The 19919-nt window shown below is 42.5% G+C and overlaps 1 protein-coding gene across 3 annotated transcripts in view; it reads left to right on the top strand.

The window, feature by feature from the left end:
• The window catches only part of LOC115167420 (phosphorylase b kinase regulatory subunit beta), a 75891-nt gene that overhangs the window by 22690 nt on the left and 33282 nt on the right, over positions 1-19919 (top strand). For all 3 annotated transcript variants that reach the window (XM_029721825.1, XM_029721826.1, XM_029721827.1), the window contains 8 exons: positions 114-229; positions 3668-3731; positions 9208-9303; positions 9869-10066; positions 13785-13842; positions 14143-14220; positions 15137-15295; positions 16514-16608. In XM_029721825.1, the coding sequence (XP_029577685.1) occupies positions 114-229; positions 3668-3731; positions 9208-9303; positions 9869-10066; positions 13785-13842; positions 14143-14220; positions 15137-15295; positions 16514-16608 (864 nt within the window). The remainder of the gene's footprint in view (positions 1-113; positions 230-3667; positions 3732-9207; positions 9304-9868; positions 10067-13784; positions 13843-14142; positions 14221-15136; positions 15296-16513; positions 16609-19919) is intronic.

Genomic DNA, 19919 nt, shown 5'->3' with positions numbered 1-19919 from the left:
GCCTTGAATACTTTCCTAATGCACTGTAATTCCAGGGAGAAAGTGTTCAATGTTGAGATTGAGAGATCTTGCTAGAGATTCATGTGACATTGTTGTGTTTTCTACCTCTGCAGGTATCGTTCATCCAGAACCTGGTATTCTGTGTAGAGAGGGCGTACAGAGTGCCTGACTTTGGCATGTGGGAGAGAGGGAGCAAGTACAACAATGGAAGCACTGAGTTGCACTCCAGGTCTGTTTTTTCCTCCTCTAGTGAATACATTGATTTTTAAAGATATGAATACACTGCTTGACACAGTCTCCACACACATAATGTGTTCATCTCTCCACAAAAACAAAGAGAGTATATTTCCATCAGAGTTTTTAGGGTAGTCAAGGCAAAGGGGAAACCGTGCATGTCGATGGCCTATCATTCGAACAGTAGATCTGCCTCTCCCTCTCTTAAGACCACAATAATGATTCTGTTTCCTCTGTCCCTTATCTCTGGAAACCTTTGTTTTCTCCTAAAGAATGCATGAAAATTGGTTGCAACTTACCACCATTTTCTATAGAAAAATTACAGACGTTGCATTCTGTACAGACAATAATTCGTTAGTCAAATTCAGAATGACTGCTTTGTAGTTCAGTTTCCATAATACACATGAATAAGCAGCATGTAAATAGAGAACAATTGCGGGGGCAGAATCACAATTTTACATGCAGCAACTTTCCGAGTTCATTATCTCAATGCGGTGTCATTCACCGAGTTTCAGGCGCATTTACAATGGGGGGAAAAAACTGTTCCATTAACTCAGTGTACCAGATTGCCGATGGAGAGGTAGGCCTGTGTGTGTCACAGAAAGCTGTGATAAATGCCTTCGTCTAGAGTTTTAAATCATGACATTCAAGCTCAGCTGAAAGGAAAATGGAAGTCATTATAAAACAATGTTAATGTCATCCATCCTAGACGGTATTGAGTTTGTGCAAAAATGGTTACGCTTTAGTCCTATCGAGCTCTTGGATTACCCCTTGGCAGTCTCTTACCAAGTAAAAGATAGCGCAACCAAATTATAGACGTAAAAACTGTAGTAATATTTTGCTTTGTTCAGCTGCATTATATTTCCAATTTCAGTCCACTCCTATAGTAGGGTTAATCCTGACTGCACTCATTGGGATGTGTTGACAGAAGCTGTCAATATCAATCTGGATGAATTACAACATTGAATGGTATGTTACTGTATGTATGTTTCTCCCTTTTGTGAAAATAGTACACTGCTCAAAAAAATAAAGGGAACACTTAAACAACACAATGTAACTCCAAGTCAATCACACTTCTGTGAAATCAAACTGTCCACTTAGGAAGCAACACTGATTGACAATAAATGTCACATGCTGTTGTGCAAATGGAATAGACAACAGGTGGAAATTATAGACAATTAGCAAGACACCCCCAATAAAGGAGTGATTCTGCAGGTGGGGACCACAGACAACTTCTCAGTTCCTATGCTTCCTGGCTGATGTTTTGGTCACTTTTGAATGCTGGCGGTGCTTTCACTCTAGTGGTAGCATGAGACGGAGTCAACAACCCACACAAGTGGCTCAGGTAGTGCAGCTCATCCAGGATGGCACATCAATGCGAGCTGTGGCAAGAAGGTTTGCTGTGTCTGTCAGCGTAGTGTCCAGAGTATGGAGGCGCTACCAGGAGACAGGCCAGTACATCAGGAGACGTGGAGGAGGCCGTAGGAGGGCAACAACCCAGCAGCAGGACCGCTACCTCCGCCTTTGTGCAAGGAGGAGCAGGAGGAGCACTGCCAGAGCCCTGCAAAATGACCTCCAGCAGGCCACAAATGTGCATGTGTCTGCTCAAACGGTCAGAAACAGACTCCATGAGGGTGGTATGAGGGCCCGACGTCCACAGGTGGGGGTTGTGCTTACAGCCCAACACCGTGCAGGACGTTTGGCATTTGCCAGAGAACACCAAGATTGTCAAATTCGCCACTGGCGCCCTGTGCTCTTCACAGATGAAAGCAGGTTCACACTGAGCACGTGACAGACGTGACAGAGTCTGGAGACGCCGTGGAGAACGTTCTGCTGCCTGCAACATCCTCCAGCATGACCGGTTTGGCGGTGGGTCAGTCATGGTGTGGGGTGGCATTTCTTTGGGGGGCCGCACAGCCCTCCATGTGCTCGCCAGAGGTAGCCTGACTGCCATTAGGTACCGAGATGAGATCCTCAGACCCCTTGTGAGACCATATGCTGGTGCGGTTGTCCCTGGGTTCCTCCTAATGCAAGACAATGCTAGACCTCATGTGGCTGGAGTGTGTCAGCAGTTCCTGCAAGAGGAAGGCATTGATGCTATGGACTGGCCCGCCCGTTCCCCAGACCTGAATCCAATTGAGCACATCTGGGACATCATGTCTCGCTCCATCCACCAACGCCACGTTGCACCACAGACTGTCCAGGACTTGGTGAATGCTTAGTCCAGGTCTGGGAGGAGATCCCTCAGGAGACCATCCGCCACCTCATCAGGAGCATGCCCAGGCGTTGTAGGGAGGTCATACAGGCACGTGGAGGCCACACACACTACTGAGCCTCATTTTGACTTGTTTTAAGGACATTACATCAAAGTTGGATCAGCCTGTAGTGTGGTTTTCCACTTTAATTTTGAGTGTGACTCCAAATCCAGACCTCCATGGGTTGATAAATTGGATTTCCATTGATTCTTTTTGTGTGATTTTATTGTCAGCACATTCAACTATGTAAAGAAAAAAGTATTTAATAAGATTATTTCATTCATTCAGATCTAGGATGTGTTATTTTAGTGTTCCCTTTATTTTTTTGAGCAGTATATTACAATGTACTGTGTTGTGCTTTATAGTCTGCAACTTGTTAATATTATCAGCCAATGCCACCCTGCTTCCTGAATCTACAGCACCGTGTGCACATTCATTTAAAAAAAACTTTCGACCAAGGCGTCACACTCGCTCAGAACTGTTGACAGCTCTTACGTGTATGTCCAGGCAGGTTCAGCCCAAAAAAATCAATAGACTTTCAAAATGCCTCATGTTGCTCGATTGTGATCATTGCTGCTGATTTTGTCAGAGAGGGAGCGGAAGTTGTCTTTCGGAGAGCTGGTTTCGACTATATTCTCTTATTTTCTGCATTTTTGTAGAATTTGGGCTCCGTTTGTGGGATTGAACACCTTTTTATAGGTCACCATATCTTGCAACTATCCTTGCCACGTCTTCTTCTTCATTTTATAGAGCACTATTAAGAGGGAAAGGAAAACAAAATGACAGAGAAATTGACTGCTATTTTCTCTGCAAAGTAAACTGCACAATGATTTCAGCCCCCTCCCAGCAACAATTATATCTATGAGTCACCTGTTTGTATTACATTATAAAAGCATTCAAATGTATACTTTTAAGGCGTTTACAGTATAAATGTAAGGCTCATTACAAGTCAAGGGGTGTTTAGTTTTGGGTGTCATGTGCCTTATACATAGGGGGTTCATAAAAAGTGTACCCAAACCCCCTTTTACAAAGTAACCTGTGCATGTTAGGCTTGCATGTAACCTGGAGCTATGGAACAGAACAGAAAATGTGTAGCCTATGGTATTTAAATTATAAATACCATAGACAGTGCTTTTAGGCTTATATTGGGTTTCTAAAACATGTTCTTTCTTTTGCAGTTCTGTGGGGCTGGCCAAAGCTGCTCTCGAGGCTATCAACGGATTCAACCTGTTTGGGAATCAGGTATTTTTGATTTATTCTCCAACTTCATCCACGTTCTGTCAAGAGTCCCAGACATTGTCCTCGCTTACTCTGAAGATAAGAGTTTAGGATTTTAATGACCGAACTGTGTATTCACCTCTGGTGTAACAGCGTCTGATGCATTAAGATTGCATTATAGATAGTGTGTAACTGATTTATACTTCAAATCGGGAGTCACATTACATCACCATCCATCTTCACGATCTTATAGATGATCATAGCACAACAGTTCTCAGAGAAATATTGAACTCATCTGAAGCCGGTGATGTGATGAACATTTTCTGTGCGTGGAAAGTGAACTTTACGCTCAGGGGTTTTATTGAGTGGGCTTGTGTTGTACGCAGTGCTGACTAGCTAGATGTCTACGCACTAATGGCTTTGATTGATTACTGGTGTTCCCATTTCCTTGATTTCCTTGCTCCTTTCTGGATCAGCCATTTGTAGGATTAATTTGTTTTGGTGTCTAGAGGAAGTAAAGACAGGAATGTGAACATCCATTATATGTGCTAATGGATTGGCAAAATGAAAACTTCCACTTAGCGCTCTTGTTTATCTCAAAACAGATTTCTTTCTTTTCAATTTTGTTCGTTCATGTACACAGCACGAAGCATTTCAAGCAAATAAAGCACATCAACCTCGTGTCCCATGTAAACCTACCATGAAAGGAGAAAATCTTACCCATAGTGATATACAGTGCCTTCAGAAAGTATTCACACCCCTTGACTTTTCAAAATGTTTGCTGTGTTACAGCCTGAATTTAAAATGTATTCAATTTATATTTGGTTTGTCACTGGCCTACACACAATACCCCATAATGTCAAAGTGGAATGATGTTTTTACATTTTTGTACAAAGTATTTAAAAATGAAAAGCTGAAATGTCTGGTGTAAATAAGTATTCAACCCCTTTGTTATGGCGTGCTTAAATGGGTTCAAGACTAAAAATGGAAGTTGCAAAATGTAATAATTGTGTGTAACATGATTTTTGAATGACACCTGTACCTCAACTCTGTACCCCACACATACAATTAGCTGTAAGGTCCCTGAGTTGAGACGTGAATTTCAAACACAGAATCAACCACAATGACCAGGGAGGCACCTATTGAGAAAGCAGACATGAAATATCCCTTCGAGTATGGTTACGTTATTAATTACACTTTGGATGGTATATCGAAATACCCAAAGATACAGGTGTCCTCCCTAACTCAGTTGCCAGAGAGGAAGAAACCGCTCAGGGATTTCACCATGCCAATGGTGACTTTAAAACAATTAGAGTGTAATAGCTGTGACAGGAGAAAACAACTGAAGATGGATCAACAATATTGTAGTTAGTCCACAATTCTAACCTAATTGACAGAGTGAAAAGAAGGAAGCCAGTACAGAATAAAAATATTCCAAAACCTGTATCCCTTTTGCAACAAGGCACTAAAGTAATACTGCAAAAAATGTGGCAAAGCAATTAACCTTTTGTCCTGAATACACAGTGTTATGTTTGGGGCAAATCCAATACAACACATTACTATCATGTTATGGGTATGCTTGTAATCGTTAAAGACTGTTTTTTTCCCCCCGGATGGTTCAGTCTGCTTTCCTCCAGAAACTAGGAGATGAATTCACCTTTCAGCAGGACAATAACCTAAAACACAAGGCCAAATCTACACTGGGGTTCCTTACCATTAAGACAAGTGAATGTTCCTGAGTGGCCGAGTTACAGTTTTGACTTAAATCTGCTTGAAAATACCTGAAAATGGTTGTTTAGCAATGATCGATAACCAATTTCAAAGAGCTTGAAGAATCTTTGAAAAGAATAATGGGCAAATGTTGCCCAATCCAGGTGTGGAAAGCTCTTAGAGATTTACTCAGAAAGACTCCCTCTGTAATCTCTACCAAAGGAGATTCCAACATGTATTGACTCAGGGGGTTGAGTACTTACAGTTGAAGTCGGAAGTTTACATACACTTATGTTGGAGTCATTAAAACATTTTTTTTCAACCACTCCACAAATTTCTTTTTGTGCACGACACAAGTAATTTTTCCAGCAATTGTTTACAGACAGATTATTTCACTTATAATTCACTGTATCACAATTCCAGTGGGTCATACGTTTACATACACTAACTGTGCCTTTAAACAGCTTGGGAAATTCCAGAAAATGATGCCATGGCTTTAGAAGCTTCTGATAGGCTAATTGACATCATTTGAGTCAATTGGAGGTGTACCTGTGGATGTATTTCAAGGCCTTCCCTTCAAACTCAGTGCCTCTTTGCTTGACATCATGGGAAAATCAAAAGAAATCAGCCAAGACCTCAGAAAAATATTTGTAGACCTCCACAAGTCTGGTTCATCCTTGGGAGCAATTTCCAAACACCTGAAGATACCACGTTCATCTGTACAAACAATAGTACACAAGTATAAACACCATGGGACCACGCAGCTGTCATACTGCTCAGGAAGGAGACACATTCTGTCTCCTAGAGATGAACGTACCTTGGTGCGAAAAGTGCAAATCAATCCCAGGACAACAGCAAAGGACCTTGTGAAGATGCTGGAGGAAACGGGTACAAAAGTATCTGTCCACAGTAAAACGAGTCCTATATTGACATAACTTGAAAGGCCGCTCAGCAAGGAAGAAGCCACTGCTCCAAAACCGCCATACGAAAAGCCAGACTACGGTTTGCAGCTGAACATGAGGACAAAAGATCAAACTTTTTGGAGAAATGTCCTCTGGTCTGATGAAACAAAAATAGAACTGTTTGGCCATAATGACCATCGTTATGTTTGGAGGAAAAAGGGGGAGGCTTGCAAGCCGAAGAATACCATCCCAACCGTGAAGGACGGGGGTGGCAGCATCATGTTGTGGGGGTGCTTTGCTGCAGGAGGGACTGGTGCACTTCACAAAATAGATGACATCATGAGGAAGGTAAATTATGTGGATATATTGAAGTAACATCTCAAGATATCAGTCAGGAATTTAAAGCGTGGTCGCAAATGAGTCTTCCAAATGGACAATGACCCCAAGCATACTTCCAAAGTTGTGGCAAAATGGCTTAAGGACAACCAAGTCAAGGTATTGGAGTGCCCATCACAAAGCCCTGACCTCAATCCTATAGAAAATTTGTGGGCAGAACTGAAAAAGTGTGTGCGAGCAAGGAGGCCTACAAACCTGACTCAGTTACACCAGCTCTGTCTGGAGGAATGGGCCAAAATTCTCACAACTTATTGTGGGAAGTTTATGGAAGGCTACCCAAAACGTTTGACCCAAGTTAAACAATTTAAAGGCAATACTACCAAATACTAATTGAGTGTATGTAAACTTCTGACCCACTGGGAATGTGATGAAAGAAATAAAAGCTGAAATAAATAATTCTCTCTTATTATTCTGACATTTCATATTGTTAAAATAAAGTGGTGATCCTAACTGACCTAAAACAGGGATTTTTTACTAGGATTAAATGTCAGGAATTGTGAAAAACTGAGTTTAAATGTATTTGGTTAAGGTGTATGTAATCATCCGACTTCAACTGTATCTAATCAATATATATTGTTTTATTTTTTTGTGTATTTTGCATAGATTGTTGACAAAAATTATATGAAATCCATTTTAATCCCGCTTTGTAACAAGGGGTGTGAATACTTTCTGAAGTCACCTTATGATTGTTATAGTCTCTTTTGCTACTATTATCAGTGATTTAATGAGGGGCTCTTCTCCTTAGCCGCCTCCTTCATCTAATTAATCTACAGCCAATGATGTTAAATTGACTCATTGATGATCAGAGTTTTAGATTAAACTCTGTGCCCCACTGGGTTTGGTTCCTGTCATTAGGCGGTAGTATAGTAGTGGCTGGTGTGTGGGCTGCTGTGTGGCCCACGTTGGGGATGGAGTGGCTATGAGTCATCACATAGGTTGTTAATGATGGCCTGCTCTCAGTGCCCCTCTGACTTCCTTCAGATTTTCAACTGAGAATAAGCCATGATCAGTGACTCTCCCCTACTGTGTTCCTTAGAGGTAACAGCCAATCAATGACTAGCCAGAGCACAATGGTTGAGCGAGTGCCAATCACTAACTTTACCCAACTTTTATGTGTGGGTTGTCAATTTATAAAGTGACTGCCTGTTTCACAGCAAAATGTGGAGTGCTGTCAATAAAGGTATGGTCCTAAGAAGCGTAGGTCACAGTGGAGACCACGTTCTGTGCTGTCACAATCATTTACATCCCATTCCACCAAACCCTGCAGTATGTACATTAAATCACTAAAGCAGGCCTGATGAGAGTCACTCTGATGGCTAAAAGCTTTGGTTGGCTTGTTTGAAAGCAGCATACATTGTGCAGAAACAGCTTAGTATGTTTTTTCTTTACCTTAATGTGATCATTGTTGAGGTGTTAGTGAAGAAATGTGTCCAGGAACATTTGTGAGGTGTGTTAATCCAAAAATGTCACAGTAAACTAACCCAGAAAAAGCACTCAGGCCCTCATCTCAACAGAGGGGCTTGTGGGTAGGTAATCATACCGTAGGTAAAGAGTTTGCAGTCTAACAACATGATGTGGTATCGAGGTGAATGGATGGCCCTTCATGGTTGGAGTGTCCCCGCACTGTGCTCAAAGCATAGAAAAACACAATGCTTTTTAGCTTTGTACCCCAAAATATCAAATGTTTGTGTAATACTGACTCTTTTGTAAGAGTAAGGTTATAATATAGCTGCTTTCGAAGCTGGTTTTGCTCTGCAGAGGCGGCAGGTGAGATGTTGGAGGCTCTGAGTGTGTGGCTTTTATTTAAATGGTTAGTGGCCAGCACTTCATCCTCCGAGCTGAATTCACAGTAACATAAACAAACAGGTCTTCTGCTATGTAGAGAGAGTTTGTGTGTGTGCGCACGCGCGCATGTTGGTACGTGTGTCCGTGCGTGAGCGACTGTCAAAATCAAATCATATCAAATGGTGTTGGTCACACACACATATTTAGCAGATGTTATTGCGGGTGTAGCGAAATGCTTGTGTTCATGGTTGTGACATTTGATGTTGTTTCCTGCATATTAAGGCTTCTTTTCAGGGAGCTAGTGGAAGTGGTGGTGACAGCTGCAGTGTGACAGGCCTATATCAGGACATGCTGGGAACAGCCAGTAGCTGCCATCCATGCCCTGCAGTCGCATGGCTCACTAGTGGCACAGTTCAAAGGCACGGACGGAAACAAATGGTGCTCGAAAAGGGAATAAATATAAATATGTCCTAGATGTTTCATGTTTTGAGTTCTGATTGCCTGTGAAAGTCGGTGTTCGACCAGGTTTGCCAAATGCATTATGTCCAAACATGTAAGCATGCAGGCTACGTTGAATCTTGCATAGTGACAAAACGGAAGCGCTACAACTTTCATCCAACCACGAAACAGTATCAGACCTTGTCTGACCAACATCAACCTAACAACCACCAGTGAATATGACTCTTGTCATCTCTGTTGTTCTGCAGGGTTGCTCTTGGTCTGTCATCTTCGTGGACCTGGATGCCCACAACAGGAACAGACAGACACTGTCCTCCCTCCTACCCAGAGAATCCAGGTCCCACGTGAGTAAAGATAATGAAACCACTCATTACTAAATACCACTCTGTGCCAGATGATGTATTGGCTTAGTGACCAGTCCAATCTCCCAGTTCACCAGTAAAGAGAGGAATAATCATTTTTCTCCGGTAGTAAGAGCAACTAGACAGAAAAGTGCTCCTGTAAATGAATTGGTTTAATTAGGGGAAATGGAAGAAATGCATTGGAGCTACGACATGGGCTAATGGGAGAGAGAGGTGGGGATAGAGAGGTGGGGATGGAGTGAGAGAGGGCTGCGGAGGAAGGAGGTGAAGGGGTGAAGGGAGTACAGTACAAGGCTTATGCAAGTAAAACGTTGAGCATCTTAATTATATATGAGTCTCTGACTAATATGTTATTAAATGTCAGCCTCTTTAATGTTGGAAAGTGGCCATTTGGAGGGAGGGAGAGAGACCCTTAGTCTCTTAACCCTTTACTAACTACCCGGAGACAGCTGGCACATGTGGGTGAAGGGTTTACTTAAGAAATGATCAAAAGCTGGCATCTGTTTAAATGTTACACATTTGAAACCCCCTTTGAACCCCAATACAGAATACGGACGCTGCCCTCCTGCCCTGCATCAGCTACCCTGCGTTCGCTGTGGATGACGACGCCCTCTACAGTCAGACCCTGGATAAGGTGGTGCGCAAGCTAAAGGGGAAGTATGGCTTCAAGCGCTTCCTGCGTGACGGCTACAGGACCGCCAATGAGGACAAGAACAGGAGACACTACAAACCGGCTGAGATGAAGGTCTGTGGTTTAGTTTAAAAGGCAACCCTACAGACTGATTGTGATGACTAACATGCGCTACAATGACTTGACTTTTTCCATTTCAGCTCTTAAAACCCCCTTACACTCGTGGGAATTGGCCTATTATGGATAGGGCTAAATTTAAATGTTTCTTACATAACAAATATGGAAGCATATGCATAACAATGGCAGCAATTAAAAGGGAACAGTTTGGAAATTATGGGAAAATGATTCGACTAAAGGTGAGGACACAACAGTTCACCTGACACGAGTGAATCCAAACATTACACTTTTGATTTTCTGCTCATTTGATATTGACTGTACTTTCCGCTGCATTTGTTCATAACAAATCTGAAAATACTTTGGATACATTCAGTAACATGAAGATTCTTTTGAAAATTTAACAAGGGTTTGAGTGAGAGGTCTAACTGGTGTTTCCAAGTGGACACACACCTCTCCAAAGTGTACACAGTTTCAATGCACTTTTATGACTCAAAGAAGAGTCTTCAACTATAAGGTGCTATTTTGATCTCTCCTAGCTGTGCCGTTGAGGAGCTAGAACAAGCACACATGTAGTTGTTTTCTCTGGAACACAGCCCTGCATCCCCACCCGCCTTTAAACAATTACGATCCATTATACATCGCAATCTGGGTCAGGTTGGCATAATTTGAAAGCTTGTTCTACTGCCAAAGCGACTAGCTAAATTATAAAATATGATCTAACAGTCTTAGGCTTTCACTACAAATACTAGGGAATTCAGAGAAGCAGATAGTCCGTTTTGGTGTGCATTGAATGGAGACGCGGGATGCGTTCAGATGCGTGGTCCGTGGCAAAGTTTCTTCACAAAACAACAAACAGGATCATTCTGTTCAGGACAACCCAGGATATAACACCACATCATCTTGTAACTGCACATCAAACAAGGATGAGGCAACTTCTTGTTGTGTTCAGAACGGCTGTCAGTCAAAACCCATACTGCGCTGTGAAGACACAGCTCCAACGTAACTTCTAGCATGTTACTGTAAGGGAAAGGGGTATATCCAGTCAGTTGTACAACTGAATGCATTCAACTGAAATGTGTCTTCCGCATTTAACCCAACCCCTCTGAATCAGAGCGGTGCGGGGGACTGCCATAATCGACATCCACATCTTCGGCGCCCAGGGAAAAGTTTTTTTTTTAATGTGTATATATATTTTTTATTTCACCTTTTTATTTAACTAGGTAGGCCAGTTGAGAACAAGTTCTAATTTACAACTGCGACCTGGCCAAGATAAAGCAAAGCAGTGTGACAAAAACAACACAGAGTTACACATAAACAAACGTCCAGTCAAATAACTGCCTTGGAACACAGTGGCTGTGGTAGAGCGTTGGGTCAGTAACCGAAAGCCTTGCTCAAGGGCAGAACGACAGATTTTTACCTTGTCAGCTCGGGGATTCGATCCAGCAACCTTTCGGTTACTGGCCTGACGCTCTTACCGCTAGGCTACCACAGCCACTGCTTCCCAATTTAGGTGCTTATCAGTGCCCAAATCTACCATTGTCAACCCGTATGAGGGTATGAGTGTAAAGGGTAAACCCAGTTTTTTTGTTTTCCTACGACAGAAGCCACACAATTGTGTCTGCTCTGCCATTGATAAATCCCAACTGAAGGCATATTAACTTCAGGATTAGCTGCTGTGCCTGCAGAGTGTGAATTTGGAGCAGGGCAGCTACTTAACACTGAGCAAATCATTGCATTAACCGCAGCACTGACCTCCCAGAATTAATGAGCTTGGATTCAACAGGGGGAAACACAAAGGGAGGTAATATGGGAATAATCTGAGCCACTAAACTTTAAAGTTTCATTATAGGATTTAGAGTAGGTGCAATCAACAGGTCCCAGTCAACCCATTTCCTAAATGGAAGCTGGATATTACACTATAAAATGCCTCGTGATAAATCATTTTTGAAATCTCATCCATTACGGTAAGTAATGCAGTAGGCCATTACATAACATTCTAGGATTGTATGGTTCTCTGCACATGCACAAGCGCTTCTTGCTGCCCACTCAAATAGCTAGAAGTCACATGTGAGTGTATTGGATCACAATGGAAGTTGTACATCATATTTTATATCTGCAATATGCTGTTTCAGGTGGGAAGGCATTGATTGCAGGTTTATTCAATTTCAAAATGCAAATCTTGTTAGACTTTTGAAATCCTGTAATGTTACCTATTACAAGTGAAGGAGTGCATCCTGTCGAACAATAGAGTTTTTCAGTCTGTGGAATAGCTGAGGCAGAAAGCTCCTGGGATAGCTGGTGTTTACTGCCCAAGTAGGCCTCAGTGATTGGTCTCTCCACCCCTGTAGCATTTTATTAAATATCTCCACCATTTTGTACCTTATCTCTACTGGCACAGACGCAAGTAAGCACGCACTCACATACATACACACACACACACACACACACACACACACACACACACACACACACACACACACACACACACACACACACACACTAGCATAACCCAGCTGTGTCAGCCTAACCCTTGAGCAATGACAAACAACTCACAGTATGGTATGCAACATAGCTTTGGTAAAGCTGATTTCAAAATACAAGAATACAGATGGAGAATAGAGATGGTTGGGGTAATCATATGTTAGATTTCTTTTGATTTGATGGACTGATGGCTGAAGCAGTCCCTGTTACCGCTGCTATAACAGCCAAACTACAGGCTGGGAAATGATGTGTGACCACTCCAATTAACTGCCTTTAATTCATTACGTTGTAGTCTCTCTCTTATCTCCTATTGCCATGGAGATTGTCTGCAGTGATGGGAGACGGCGATAACAAAGTCTTAATTACGTTTCAGGAGGGTTGGGAGATGTTGTGCTCCTCTCTCAGAAGGCGAGGAAGCCAAGCATACCACGAAAGTGCTGCTTTGGTCCCAAAAAGATTCCTTAGGTGACTGTCCGAGAGCTAGTCAATTTGGAGAAGGGTTGTTAGGTAATGCAGATATAGCCTTTGGTCTGTTTCATTCAGTGTTCTTTTAGTGTGTCCTCGGGTAATTGATCCACTAAGTTGAAATGATTTATGTTACCTTTGGTTTGTGAATGCTACATGAAAACAGAACAGAACCAAGGACATTATCTGACAAATGATTAATACCAACAACAAAAGGACTGAAGACTTATTACATCCTCACAGTTACTGTTGAAATTTGTCCTTGGAATTATTGAAATTAAGCAATTGGTGTTTCGCTTTACAAACATATCTACATTTGGCTTGTTTTTCATTTCAACCCCAGATGATTTATGGGCAGAGGGGTGGGTGGTGAGGGGAGACGTCTAAAGCTACGTAATGTAGTTTCTGGTTGGCTGGGACTCCGATAGCATCTCAGAAGTAAGTGTTTTTGCCTCTGTTAAACTGTTAGAATTGGAAAACAAATTCACCAGTCATCACCTGTTAACAGGTGTTTTAAGTGTGCGTTTTGGGACAGGCCATCACTTGCTACTTGCTGCATTTATTATAAAAGCTGACGAAAAGGATTGTTGGTGTCTGAGCATTTTTATTGTATTAAATATACAACCACTGACACACAGCAATACATTTAGAGATGAATGCACCATGTGTATTTCTCTTTCAGGTTAGGAAACTAGTGACCTCTGTGTTATGGCTTTTTCATTTCTTCAGAGACGCTTTTATGAAAATCAAATGTTTTCTTCTCTTTCAGCTTTTTGATGGCATTGAATGCGAGTTTCCCATATTTTTCATCTTCATGATGATTGATGGTGAGTCTTACACAGTGAACATCATAATGGTTGTGATGTTAATATAATAACGTGATTGTTATTTTTCTATTTTTATTATTTTTTCATTTTATTTGTTTTTTACTTCAGTTTATTTTAATAAATACTTTCTTAACTGCAATGATGGTTAAGGGCTTGTAAGTAAGCATTTCACTGTAAGGTCTACACCGGTTATATTTGGCGCGTGTGACATAACATTTGATTTGATTTGAGTATTGGGTTACATATAACTTGAATATCCGACACTTTTTTGCCATTTTATTGTCTGTATTTGATTTCCAGGGGTCTTCAGGGGGAACAACGCCCAAGTCAAAGAATACCAAGACCTGTTAACGCCTATCATTTTTCAATCTTTTGATGGTGAGTTTTCCTCCTCCGTTAGGGATCTGTGTTCTTCTGGAACTACTGTACACACACACACACACACACACACACACACTCAATTACTCTAGCAGTGTTTCCCCTAGGATTTTTTTCAGCAGTGGTGGCGGGGGGGGTGTATTGCTACTAGCGTTAGCACAATGACATGCTAGCTGTTCAAGCCAACGACTATCCATTTAAAAGCGTGTCTCGGCAGGAATATATATATTGCAAAAAATGACATCCGATTTTTTTTGCGGCGGTGGCAGCAATTCAGCAATGGTGAGCCGTTGCTAAATGAGTATAGGGGAAACACTTATTAGTCCCTCTCACATACACATTCATGCTGGCATCCATGGGAGTCTTTGAGAAATGCACCTACATTTTGGTTGTGAAGATTACTGTTATTTTCATATTACACGTATTACAATATCCATATTAATCTCCCACATGCTGAGTGCACGAAAGCTGTTCTCATATTTCAAGGAGCTGGTTTTTATATCAGCCTTCACACACGGCTGTATTTCTCCCCAGTTAAGAAACCACATTAAAAGACAGTCTCAGGAGCCAATAGCCTCTGAAGGATGCATGTTGCTTCAGGAATACTTCTCAGTGGTTGCAGACAGAGTTGTCACCTCCTTTGGCTTTGTGGTGTCTTTGCATTTGTTATGCAGAGAAAGTATTGTACTCCCGGTGCGTTCCATCTTGGGAATGTGACATTTCTTCACGTGTGTCTGTTAAGATACCTTTGAGTAGATAACTCCCACTCCTTTCTCCTGAGCAGCAGACACATAAACTGCACTCCTTTCGATGTATCAACCTCCTGGAAATTCCATTTGTGCCTTCCTTTCATCATGTTTGTAATCACCCAGCACAGTAAAGTGTATCTATTTCCGTCCTGTGTGTCGTGGATCAGGCCATGCTGTCATCCCGAAGTACTACCGCGTACCTGCCGACTTTGTGGTGGCGGAGCAGAAGAAGCACGGGAGCCAGAAGCGTTTCCCTGCCAACACGGGCCAAGATGGCATGCTGTTCCTGTGGGGCCAGGCCCTCTTCAACATCGCCAGGCTGCTGGGTCAGTCTCTCTGTCTGTCTTCTCTTCACTGACCTCACCTCACTGTCAAATACCTTCTCTTCTCTGACCGCTCGCTGGAGAGGTATTCTCTATAGAGCATGCTCGCTGGAGAGGTATCCTCTATAGAGCATGCTCGCTGGAGAGGTATCCTCTATAGAGCATGCTCGCTGGAGAGGTATCCTCTATAGAGCATGCTCGCTGGAGAGGTATCCTCTATAGAGCATGCTCGCTGGAGAGGTATCCTCTATAGAGCATGCTCGCTGGAGAGGTATTCTCTATAGAGCATGCTCGCTGGAGAGGTATTCTCTATAGAGCATGCTCGCTGGGGAGGTATTCTCTATAGAGCATGCTCGCTGGAGAGGTATTCTCTATAGAGCATGCTCGCTGGAGAGGTATTCTCTATAGAGCATGCTCGCTGGAGAGGTATTCTCTATAGAGCATGCTCGCTGGAGAGGTATTCTCTATAGAGCATGCTCGCTGGAGAGGTATTCTCTATAGAGCATGCTCGCTGGAGAGGTATTCTCTATAGAGCATGCTCGCTGGAGAGGTATTCTCTATAGAGCATGCTCGCTGGAGAGGTATTCTCTATAGAGCATGCTCGCTGGGGAGGTATTCTCTATAGAGCATGCTCGCTGGGGAGGTATTCTCTATAGAGCATGCTCGCTGGGGAGGTATTCTCTATAGAGCATGCTCGCTGGAGAGGTATTCTCTATAGAGCATGCTCGCTGGAGAGGTATTCTCTATAGAGCATGCTCGCTGGAGAGGTATTCTCTATAGAGCATGCTCGCTGGAGAGGTATTCTCTATAGAGCATGCTCGCTGGAGAGGTATTCTCTATAGAGCATGCTCGCTGGAGAGGTATTCTCTATAGAGCATGCTCGCTGGAGAGGTATTCTCTATAGAGCATGCTCGCTGGAGAGGTATTCTCTATAGAGCATGCTCGCTGGAGAGGTATTCTCTATAGAGCATGCTCGCTGGGGTGTTCACTATACTGTTGTCACTTCAGACTGCGGAGGTCACGGAGTTCAGATATTCAGTTCAACATATGCATTTGCTATATGTTTGTGAAGTTGCTCACAGGTTAGTGGGTTCTCATTACAAAGTAAGGACTTTTGTAAGGAAAGGTCATTTTATGGGGTGTATGTCCAGTGTATGAGTTGGAACCTTTAGTGTGCTCTCCGTGTGCTCACCCCTCCACTCTGCCATGTCTCTTTTCCAGTGGATGAGCTGATCAGCCCCCAAGACATTGACCCCATCAAACGCTACGTACCCCGCCAGGATCAGAGGAACGTCAGCATGAGATACTCCAATCAGGTTAGACTCTCATTCCCGTGTGACCATCCTATGATCAGCCGTGTTTGGCCATCACTATAATCAGAGATACTAGATATAGTCTCCGCCTTAACAATGGGATTCGTTGTCCACAGATCAGAATGGCAGGTTGTCAAGGTCCCGCCTGTTTCTCACTTTGAATTGGTTGATACATCTGGTTATTTGAATACTTTTTTAAATATTTGATGAGGGGTGTTGACGTCAACCGCTTGTATCCAATGGAGAGTGAGTGCTAGCCTCATGAATATGCATAGACAGTCTCGAATTTCAACAGTGACAACTCGAATATAGAGTGTTTTACATGCTCATCAGTTTCCCGTGTATCAAGAATGGTCCACCACCCAAAGGACATCCAACCAACTTGACACAACTATGGGAAGCATTGGAGTCAACATGGGCCAGCATCCCTGTGGAACGCTTTCAACGCCTTGTAGAATCCATACCCTGACAAATTGAGGCTGTTCTGAGAGCAAAAGTGGGTGCAACTCAATATTAGGAAGGTGTTCTTAATGTTTTGTACACTCAGTGTATATCAGTACACTCTTAACATTACAAAACTACTATTAGATCAATTAAGCATCACGTATAATTTCTATCTTGACTAAATTCTACCCTCTCTCATTGCCCCCCATTCAAAACTCCTTACTTGCTTAATAACTAATGATCTGCTTAACGTGGACAGAGTTTGGGCGGAGTAAAGCTTCTCGCTTCGCCTCTTCCTCTCTGCTATAATTCACTTTATAAACCGTGTAGTTTGGGTCCTGGATGCTGATTGGCTGAAACAGCATTCCAGCCATGTGTAGACAATATACCAAGGTTATGAATCAGAATAACTTGTTTACTCTTCTAATGATGTTCGTGACCAATTTATAATAGCAATAAGGCACCTCGGGTTTGTGGTATATGGCCAATATACCACGGCTAAGGGCTGTATCCAGGCGTTGCGTCATGCGTAAAAACAGCTCTTAGCCGTGGTATATCGGCCATATACCACACCTCCTCAGACCTTGCTTAAATAATTCTCCTGCTATAAGGGAACTACATTTTACATTTTAGTAATTTAGCAGACGCTCTTATCCAGAGCGACTTACAGTAGTGAATGCATACATTTCATTCTCTGTACTGGTCCCCCGTGGGAATCGAACCCACAACCCTGGCGTTGCAAACACCATGCTCTACCAACTGAGCCACACGGGACCAGACTACTATACCCCCTCTGTGTGTATACATGAGTCTGCGTCATTCTATACATCATTGATTCGGATGTCATGTTCTGATTTTTCTAGGACAAATTTTGATGTATTATTGCAAACCTGTGTTGAAATGCTCAAGGCTCAAACGAGAGGTAAAAATCAATGGGAGGGAGAGAGATCAGGAGTCTACATAATTCATCTTCAGTGTAGCTTTCCTCCTGCATGAATCTACAGTCTATCTCACCTCCAGTGGAAAAACAGGTTTGTTGTTTTATTCATGACGCAAATGCTCAGCTAAGCAGCGCACCCTGGAGCGGAGGTTGGAGCGACGGTACCGTCTCAAGCCTTTCACGGTGGAACGGGGGAGAGAGCACGATGGGAGGGGATTGCGTAATGTACACAAGCGCGTGGAGCGGCTGTCTCGTTGCCTTTACGTCACTAACCCTTTGGTCTGTGGGGCGGTGCCTGCGTGCGTGGGCGCGCTGCGCTTTCACATGGAGTTTATGGTTGATTTGTGTTCCCATTTCTCTGATATACTTTGCATCATCATGTCTGCAATGCACTTAAAGGCACACTCTACATAGGACTATTCTATGATACATTAGACTAGACCTGCTAAACTATTACGAATGGAAGAGGGCAGTGCAGCTAGATTCTGCTGTTCTGTGAATAGAATAACACATATTAACACTACATTAGAATGGCGAGTGGGGTTACATTTAGATTTGACTGTTCAGCAAGCTTGATGCTATGCATTAAATGTGTATTGTGGTAACAAATCTAGGTGATGCCCTGAGAACTTCTAGATAATTCACGAGCGAATGGGATTCACACAGTACACGTGTTATTTATGTAATGTTAGTGCTATACATATTACAAAGAATATAGTGCAATTTTGTATGCTCAGCAGCTGTGAATTGAAACGTCATAAAATTCCCAGAGCCTGTATACTGTATGTTAAATTGTTTTTAACCAATACAAATAGTACATTATTTTTGGTAGTGTATTTATTTTATGCACTTCCCAGAATGTCAGGCCCAGTAAGCATTAGACCCAGATGTGTGTGTGTGTGTGTGTGTGTGTGTGTGTGTGTGTGTGTGTGTGTGTGTGTGTGTGTGTGTGTGTGTGTGTGTGTGTGTGTGTGTGTGTGTGTGTGTGTGTGTGTGTGTGTGTGTGTGTGTGTGTGTGTGTGTGTGTGTGTGTGTGTGTGTATCAGGGTAGTTTAGTATTTAGAAACCATTAAATTAAATCAAAGTTTATTTGTCACTTGCGCCAAATACAACAGGTGTAGGTAGACCTTACAGTGAAATGCTTACTTACAGGCCCTAACCAACAGTGCAATTTTTAAGTAAAAAATAGGTATTAGGTGAACAATAGATAAGTAAAGAAATAAAAATCAACAGTGAGAAGACAGTGAAAAATAACAGTAGCTAGGCTATATACTGTACAGTAGCGAGGCTATATACTGTACAGTAGCGAGGCTATATACTGTACAGTAGCGAGGCTATATACTGTACAGTAGCGAGGCTATATACTGTACAGTAGCAAGGCTATATACTGTACAGTAGCGAGGCTATATACAGTAGCGAGGCTATATACAGTAGCGAGGCTATTTACAGGCACCGGTTAGTCGGGCTAATTGAGACAGTATGTACATGTAAGTATGGTTAAAGTGACTGCATATATGATGAACAGAGAGTAGCAGTAGCGTAAAAGAGGAGAATGTGAAATGAACGCTCCTTGTCTGTGGTTTGTTCCACATGAGAAGCGATGCGTTTGCTCGGCTCAGAGGTTGAGTCAGATCAAAGACACCCCAGGGAGTTTCAGGAAACACTCTCCAAATAAACACAGAACAAAAGCCAGAGAGGAGATATCATTAAGCCATATGCCTTAAAACATACACCCACTCACAAACACACACACCATCAAAGCCCATGCACACGCACTGCAAACACGTAATACACAAGTATACACCAGATTAGCTAATCAGACACACATTTTCACGACCGTAATACTTAGTCAAAGAAGGATACATATGAACACAAATACACGCAAAGACGCATTCAAACACATAATAATTCATTGGAGTTTTATGTAACC

The sequence above is a fragment of the Salmo trutta genome, chromosome 29 (genome assembly GCF_901001165.1).
Source record: "Salmo trutta chromosome 29, fSalTru1.1, whole genome shotgun sequence".
NCBI classification, from domain to species: Eukaryota; Metazoa; Chordata; class Actinopteri; order Salmoniformes; family Salmonidae; genus Salmo; species Salmo trutta.
Note: the sequence above shows the minus strand (reverse complement) of the source record. Positions and strands in the feature narration are given on the sequence as shown.